The sequence below is a fragment of the Solanum tuberosum genome, unplaced genomic scaffold (genome assembly GCF_000226075.1).
Source record: "Solanum tuberosum cultivar DM 1-3 516 R44 unplaced genomic scaffold, SolTub_3.0 scf00147, whole genome shotgun sequence".
NCBI classification, from domain to species: Eukaryota; Viridiplantae; Streptophyta; class Magnoliopsida; order Solanales; family Solanaceae; genus Solanum; species Solanum tuberosum.
The window spans coordinates 634,488-643,302 of NW_006239070.1; the positions used below are offsets into that span (position 1 = coordinate 634,488).

Below are 8,815 nucleotides of genomic sequence, written 5' to 3' on the forward strand. Positions count from 1 at the left end.
ATCATTACTCCAATATAGTGGCACATCAATATTTACTATAGTGATGATTCAATAGCAACTAAAGTCCCTAAAAAGGATCTGAATTTTGGACAGTGAAGAGTATGAATATACCTCTATGCAACAGGATCCCAAGTTAAGATTCTCGACATGGGAAACGTTGTCAAGAAGTTCCTTAAAAAAACTAAATTCCTTCTCCAAGTTTTGTTCTTCGTCCTTAAAACCAAAATCTAAACTAAGCATCGCAGTAACAAGTGATGCCACATTTATGATGTGTATCTCACTGCACAACCCCAAAATTTGCAATTTTTGAATATAAGGGGCTAATAATTCGAGCCAAAGGTCACGATTCTCATTTTTATATTCGAGTATAATCAATTCCCTCAACTTCACAGAGCTTATTTCCAAACGATGTATGCTCGAATTTTTTTCCAATTCCAAGTACTACAAGTTCAGGCAACCAGATAATACCTTTTCCATGACACCATCTGTGAGTTCCATGTAAACAATTGAAATAGAAACGAGACTACTCCAGTTAACATTGCCAAGAGGATTAAATTGGTAGTTTCATAAGACCAAATTCCTCAATGACGCATTTTTATATGCAAATTGAGGAAACTCATATCTTCGGTTATTTGTAGAAAGCCGAACTTCCAGATCTTCAACGTCAGCAAGTTTAGTGGTAAAATGAACCCATATATCAACATCTTTAGCATAACGCTCCTCGTACTTAAGGCACCACACTCTGAGTTTCCAAATTTTCTCGCAAAACCTCCAATAATAAAGTTCTCTGTGGATAGAAACTAGGTAATCACGAGTGTCGTTTTCATTGTTACTAACCGGGAAGTTGAAATCGAGTGATGTTGGAACAAATTTCCAAAGAAATTTGCCATCGTTCAGACAATACACTAGACAATACATTGGTTCTCACAACTTATTTATGTTCGGCAACATAGAGAGGATGTAAAGTAGATTGAATCGGGCAAATCGATGAGTCGGTCTCCTCCCGCCATGAGTTTCCTTTGCATATCCATGGAGTACAACTACTACTATGTCTTCAAGGTGGAGGGTTTGTGGAGGTGTTGATTGGGTCAACGAAATCAGGTAAGTGCTCTGTAATTTAGGTTGATTTCCCTAAAGCAAATATATAGTTGGCCAAAAAAACATAAATAGGGAACTTTTAAAGAACTATTACATATACATGGAAACATTAATTGATTATCAATTATGACATATGAATTATTAACTTCTATAGCATGTTTTAATATACAAAGAAACAATCTACATAAATTACCTAAACAAGGATAACAATTAAAGATCAATTCCATTAAAATAGAAATAATAATCAAGAATCCATAGATCCTCGTGTTCTTTCCTACAAATTTCATCCCTTAAGTTAGTAGATACTACATTTGTTTAATAGAACTGTAAAGAAACATATACATATTAGATTTATTTCAAACTGACCAAGTGATGCAAGCTTGGTTAGTTTGAAATAAATCTAATATGTATATGTTTATTTATAGTTCTATTAAACAAATGTAGTATCTACTAACTTAATTGATGAAATTTGTAGGAAAGAACACGAGGATTTATGGATTCTTGATTATTATTTCTATTTTAATGGAATTGATCTTTAAATATTATCCTTGTGTAGGTAATTTATGTAGAGTGTTTCTTTGTATATTAAAAATGCTATAGAAGTTAATATTTTATATGTCATAATTGATAATCAATTATTGCTTCCATGTATATGTAAAAGTTCTTTAAAAGTTCCCTATTTATGTTTTTTTGGCCAACTATATATTTGCTTTAGGGAAATCAGCCTAAATTACAGAGCACTAACCCGATTTCGTTGACCCAATCAACACCTCCACAAACCCTCCACCTTGAAGACATAATAGTAGTTGTAATTAGGGGTGTTCACTTGCTGATCTTTTGAGCTGCTGGAAGAGGAGGGGGAGGGGGCAAGACCCAAAAAAGATGGTGGTCTATAGTACCTACTTGTGCCTGGTGGGTTATTTGGAGAGAAAGAAACCTTAGGTGTCATGAGAATATTACCAACTCTATTCAGAAAGTTAAAGAAAATTGCATTAACATGTTGTTTTTTTGGTGTAAAGAAGATGGTATAGAAGAAGTAGAACAGTTGGTAGATTTCCTAGGATCTATGTAATTATGGTTTTATATTGTAACTTTTTGGAGGTAGCCAGCATACCCTTAATGCCGAAGAATACAACTTTAACTTTATAAAAAAAAAAAGAAGTTAATGTTTTATATGTCATAATTGATAATCAATTAATGTTTACATGTATATGTAATAGTTCTTTAAAAGTTCTCTATTTATGTTTTTTTTTTGCCAACTATATATTTGGTTTAGGGAAATCAGCCTAAATTACCGAGTACTTACCCGATTTCGTTGACCCAATCAACACCTCCACAAACCCTCCACCTTGAAGACATAGTACTAGTTGTACTCCATGGAAATGCAAAGGAAACTCATGGCGGGAGGAGACCGACTCAACGATTTGCCCGATTCAATCCTACTTCACATCCTCTCTATGTTGCCGAACAATAAAGAAGTTGTGAGAACCAGTGTATTGTCTGAACGATGGCAGTTTCTTTGGAAATTCGTTCCAACATCACTTGAATTCAACTTCCCGGTTAGTGACAATGAAAATGACACTCGTGATTACCTAGTTTCTATCCACAGAGAACTTTATTATTGGAGGTCTTGCGAGAAGATTCGGAAACTCAGAGTGTGGTGCCTTAAGTACGACGAATGTTATGCTAAAGATGTTGATATATGGGTTTATTTTGCGACTAAACTTGCTAATGTTGAAGATCTTCAACTTGGACTTTCTACAAATAACCGAAGATATGAGTTTCCTCAATTTGCATATAAAAATGCGTCATTGAGGAATTTGGTTTTATGGAACTGCCAATTGAACCCTTTTGGCAATGTTAACTGGAGTAGTCTCCTTTCTCTTTCAATTGTTTACATGGAATTCACAGATGGTGTCATTGAAAAGGTATTATCTGGTTTCCCAAACTTGGAGTACTTGGAATTGAAAAAAAATTCGAGCATACATCGTTTGGAAATAAGCTCTATGAAGTTGAGAGAATTGATTATACTCGACTATAAAAATGAGAATCATGACCTTTGGCTCGAATCATTTGCCCCTTCTATTAAAATTTGCAAATTTTGGGGTTGTGTAGTGAGATACGCATCGTAAATGTGTCATCACTTGTTACTGCAGTGCTTTGTTTAGATTTTGATTTTGAGGACGAAGAACAAAACTTAGAGAAGGAATTTAGGTTGTTTAAGGAACTTCTTGACAACATTGCCCATGTCGAAAATCTTAACTTGGGATCCTGGTGCATCGCGGTACATTCATACTCTTCATTGTCCAAAATTCAAATCCTTTTTAGGGACTTTTTATTTGCTATTGAATCATCACTATAGTAACACTGATAATGCCACTACTTGGTATAATCTAAGTTGAAACAAGATCTTTTGAACAAAATATTTGAAGATTAACTATGAGAATAAAGAGTTTGCAATATGTAAAACTATTTAGTCTTGTTAATGGGCTTTCCCATGTGTTCATAGGTCCATTTTTGGATTCTCAAACCAACCATATGTGGCAAAACAGTTGTAGAAGTCCAAGTTGTTTATATGAATTATTCTACAATTTGCATTTCATTTATTAAGTATGTCATATTTCCTTGGTTTGTCTAACTTTTTTGTAAGTTCTTGTCCATCTTGGAGTTGAAAGGGTGGGAGTTTCCACCATCAAGCCGGAAGTTCTTAGAACTTGATGTGGGATTTGAACAATTGGATTTCCCTGGAATTTGCTGCTTTCTACAGAGCTCACTGGATCTTGAGACATTGGTCATTGATTGGTACGATGTTGAATCTGGAGTAAGTTTCTGTTAGACCTTTATATATGTTTTTTTAAAAAAATTATTTTGATGACAAGGGAAACACGCAGCCGCTACCCTTTGGATGCGCACAAACCCCCCTCCTATGCAATCATTTTGGTGCGTACAAGGTAAAACCCCCGCTCTTATGCAATAGCTCGCAAACCACACAAAAGAGGTAACTCGCACTAGGCAAGCCTGGTGCGACAAGCTAGACCCAGAAAGTTGGCAAGGGGTTTCGAACTTGAGACCTCCAACATAGAAGTCTCAAGCCCAAACCACTGGGCCACTGTAACATCCGGCAATTTGAAATAACTACGAAGAGGCTTAAATTTTTTTTGGAAATTTTCATTTTTGGAAAGAATTTTAAAAATCTGGAAATTTGGCTAAGTATGGAAAAAAGGTGAGTTTGGCCAACTTTGAGCAGTCATAACTTCTAGCTCAAGATAACTTAGGTGTAGTTCCAGTTATGGTTGTAAAGTTCGTGGAATGATCTTTCCAACGCATTTGCTCGATTTCGAGTTCGTATGAGTGAGTTATGCCCTTTGAAAGTTGGGCTGTTGGCAGGGAAATCTGTCCGGAAATTTTAAGGGCATTTTGGTCTTTTCCCTAACCAATTCCTTTTGTTATATTATAGTGTTGGACTGATTTTTAGATCAGTCTGTCCCATTTTAAAAGAGTGAGAGTAAGGGTTTTGAGAGAAGAAGAGAAAAAGAAGAAGAGGAGAAAGAAGAGATCAAACAAGTTTCCGTCGGGGGTAATCCCTACTCGGTATGTGAGTTCATAGTGTTGGGTTGATCCTTTCCCCCACACGCCTAACTCATTTTATTTTTGAGAAAAGATTGGTTATGTTGTTGAAGTTGTTGGGTTGTGTTGTTGATGTTGTTGATTGTGTTGTTGAAGTTCCTTGTTGATTTGGGACATGTTTCCGGTTGTGTTTTTGAGTTGAAATCTATTGTATGTTGAGGGGTTTATGATCCTAAGTATTTGGTGTTGAAACCTTTGAGGTTTAGAAGGTTTAGAGTTGGAAAAAGAAAGGAGAAAAGTCGAGTGTTCTGGGGAGTCGCGCCTGCCAACACGCCCCAAAAGGGGTTCTGAAGTTTCCCCCTTAGGGCGGCGCGCCTAGTAGTGCGCCCCAACCTGCCCTCTGAAGTTTTAGGGCTGGCGCCCCGCGCCTCTCAGAGCGCCAAGAATGCCAACCTTTCCCATTCATTCCCCACTTGTCCATGCATGTTCCTTGATAAAGTACCTATGTTTCATAGTTGTTTCCGACACTCCAAAGTACGTCTAAATGTTAAGAACTCATCCATAACATGTGATCAAACACCTTGAATTCATAATCCAATTCAAGGAGAGTTAGTTTCCAAGTTAAGTGAAGTTAGAAGTCAAGTAAAGTTAAGAGTTAAGCTTAGAAGTTAAGCAAGTTCTAAGGTTGTTTGAGAGTCTTTATTGAACGTTTTAGCTTCATTTTTAAGACTCAAGTTTCAAGTCAAGAAAAGGGTATAGAGTTTCAAGCCAAGTGAAGAGTCTCAAGTTTCAAGTTAAGTCAAGAGTTTAAAGTCGAGTCCATTTCTCAAAAGTTATTAGGGAACTATGTATTTCCCAAAGAAGTTTCTAAATGTTTTTACATTTAAGTAAGAAAGGAACTATGATTCCAAAAGAGCCTTTGGGCTAGTTTTCAAGAAAAAAGGGAACATCGATCCAAGTGAGCCTTTGGGCTAGATTTTGAACAATTATCTCAAACTAAAGAAAGATGTGTTTTAAAACACTTATGAGCTAAAGTATATTTTTGGGAGTAGTCTTGAGCACCGAGTTGGGGATACGAGTTCATATTAACTCCACTCTCCATAAGAACCATGCGGCCAACATGGGATTTAACGGGTCATACTTTTTAGATGAATCCATAAAGTTAAGTTAGTGGATCCACTTAGTAAAGTTAGCTTCCTTTATCACGGCCAGGTATAGGATGATCCTTGGGCAACGTGAGGTAAAACGTTGTACCACCACTAGGGCTCATAGTGGTGGTTGTCGGTTAAAGAATCTCCCACTGAAGTTATATTACTTTTATATAAGGAAAGTTGAGTTTGTTATTGCTTTATCATTTATGAGCTAAGTTGTTTAAACTGTTTTACAAGCTTAATATATTGCATGTGTCTTATTGCTTTATATATTGAGTTCAGTTATTCATGAGTCGTACAAAGCCAAGGTAAGAGTCAATTGTATTCCTTTCAAGCTTAAGTTGTGGGTTAGCTTTCCAGCTCGCATACTCGTACATTCCATGTACTGATGCCAGTTGGCCTGCATCTTATTATGATGCAGACACAGGTACCCAGGATCAGCATCCGTCACGCCGTTGATCCAGTTGAGCTCTCCAAAGTCAGTGGTGAGCCTCTTTGCTTTCCGGAGGACTCGGTTGTTTTATTCTCTTAGTTTGTTTTATTAGGATACTTGCGGGGTTCTGTCCCAACATCCATCTCAGTATTTTAGAGGCTTCATAGACAGTCAGTCAGTTTGTTTTGAGTCTCGCATCCATGTATATATATAAATATTCTATTTTGAGACTCGAGTTGCCTTTTTGGCCATATTTTATCAGTTAGGTTATGTTATAACCTTGCATTGCATTGAGTTATTCAGTTAAGTTAGGTTTCCGCTGAGTTAAGAAAGCCAGACCAAGGGTTCGCTTGGGGCCAGGAATGGTCTCCGGGTGCCGGTCCCCCCAGGGTGTAGGCTCGGGGCGTGACAGCCATTTCGAAGGGTTAGACCTTTATATTTGTTACTTCATGTTATTTATTTCAAACAACTATTAGTGGAGGAAGAAGATATATTTAACATTTCTTATCTTAAGTACTTTTGGAAAAAAATAATCAGAATTTCGTTTTAATTTAGACCCCTCCTAGTTGTTAAAAAAAGAGAGACTTGTATTCAATCCTCAAGTGTGGAGAAGATTAAGAAGGTTCAATGTTTGATAAAAGTGTAGGAGATAATCCTTAATGTATAAACAAAACAAGAACTCCCATTTGCAATTTGAAGCATAGCTAGCTTAAGTACTTAATGAGACAATAGCTTCTAACTTGTGGAGACTGCTCTCGTGTACGTTGTTTCCATAAGAACTAAAAAGGAGAAAAAGTGAGACAAGTAACACGTGAACTGACTGAAGGATCAAACCGGGAAGTTCATCTTGTTGCATTATTGGAGATAAGCTTTGGGCTTTCTTTCCAATTATGAAGGAAAAGAGCTTCCATGTGTCAACCTTAAGTTCACTCTAGCTTCTCTTCATACTGAGTTAAAGTTGAAAATGTTTTTCTCTGCATCCACTGGGTGATTGTATCCAACTAAAGAATTAGCCATACAATTGGCTTCTCCGTCACCTCGACTTAATCTTTTCAATAATAGGTTCATATTCCCAAGAAGGTTTTGCAACTCTCTTGAACACACAATAAGTAAAGAGTCGGCTTTCAGGATACCATATAAGCCCATAGGAAAGTGCAAATGCTTCAGTCATATTTTTTGTTCAAAATCTGCTTTTCTAGTAGAAAAAGTTTATGATTCTCTTTGTTAAATTTGTTGCAGTTGCGTGCTTATTATTTATTTTTTCTTGTATGACGTTTAAATGAGCTTTTTTGTTCTCTCAATTTATTTTCCTTCATAATATAGTTCAGCTTGTGTTGCTTTGATTCATGTTGTCACTATATGAGTAAATTTGTTGTAGTTGTTGGTAAAAGATGTTTAACAAGTAAATGATATAGTACTCACCTTAAATGGTAAAAGATGCTTCCATCTAAGGAAAATAATTGGTTAATACAGTGGTTTCTTTCCTACAGGACTTGCTGTCAAGGTACACAAATGAGGACGAACAGATCAGGAGGTTTGAGTCACATAATTTTAATGGCTCATTTCCCTATCTGAAGACCATCAAGATCCTTAACTTGAATGGATCTGTGCTACCATTGGTAAAATATTTGCTCAACCATGCAATTGTGCTAGAAAAGTTTGACATTGTTGCCGCATTCCAAGGGAGTGATGCATCTCCGAATTATGTTACAATGGCACAGGAGCTCCTAAGCTATCCAATATCCTCTCCGCACGCTTCAGTTGTCTTTTCTTATAGATAACTTTGGTCCCCTATTGTTTGTATTAATCGCAACATATTTGAGATCTATAACTTTATGTTTGAAACTGGCCGGTTTGAGCTGTTAGAAAAGGCATGGATTGCACTTGTCAATGTCCAAGGAGTTATTAGTAGTTCTTCATGTCTAAGTCCCCCTAATAGTGATGGAAGAAAGTGTGCTCTAATGTTTTGTAATTTCTATTCATTTTGCTAAATTGTGATCTTCTTTCTATACTATGAAACTTTTAAGTCGAAAACCAGTTTGCCAAAATAGTACTGCAAAGATTCATTACGTGTCCAAGGACTTGTTTCACTGGCCTATGTTATTCATTGGTGAACCAAGGGTCATGTTCTCTTACTAGCTTCCTATTAGTTGTCATATGTTTTTCACTGTTGTTTTTCCTTTTCATTACTGCTTTGATTTGTTCACTTGAGCCAAGGGTCATTAGAAAAAAAGTCTCTCTATCTCTACGAGGTAGGAGTAAGGTATGTGTAAGCTTTTGCTCTTTCTTTAATGAACTATTCTACTTTTTTAGTATACTTCTTGTATACGAGCAAACTTTTGCTCTTTCTTTAATGAAATTTATTACTTCATAATACTAGTTGAACACATTTTACTTTGTTTTTGTGATTACACTTGCTAATGAACAGATTTCAAATTTGATTGATTGATACTGTTGATGAATCAAGCAATGCATTTAATGTTTTGCTTTTGTGCCCAATGTCTGAAACCTATGGAGACACTTTGGAAGCTCCTGCACCGACTCTCGTGGGGGGTGGGGGGGGGGG

At 36.5% G+C, this 8,815-nt stretch overlaps 1 protein-coding gene and 1 long non-coding RNA gene across 2 annotated transcripts; both read left to right on the forward strand.

Annotated features, from left to right (window-relative positions):
- The first annotated feature begins 2,380 nt into the window (after window positions 1-2,380).
- Window positions 2,381-3,369, forward strand: LOC107057754 (F-box/LRR-repeat protein 25-like). The gene has a single exon (XM_015310845.1). The coding sequence runs from the start codon at window positions 2,475-2,477 to the stop codon at window positions 3,228-3,230; it is 756 nt and encodes a 251-aa protein (XP_015166331.1). The 5' UTR covers window positions 2,381-2,474; the 3' UTR covers window positions 3,231-3,369.
- Window positions 3,370-3,443: 74 nt separating this feature from the next.
- LOC102602615 (uncharacterized) lies at window positions 3,444-8,318 on the forward strand. The gene is made up of 2 exons (XR_001474026.1): window positions 3,444-3,919; window positions 7,740-8,318. It is a non-coding gene; the product is annotated as an uncharacterized lncRNA (long non-coding RNA).
- Window positions 8,319-8,815: the final 497 nt, after the last annotated feature.

Excerpts from the sequence above, each read along its gene's own strand:
- LOC107057754 (XM_015310845.1), top strand. The coding sequence starts at position 2,475 with ATGGAAATGCAAAGGAAACTCATGGCGGGAGGAGACCGACTCAACGAT.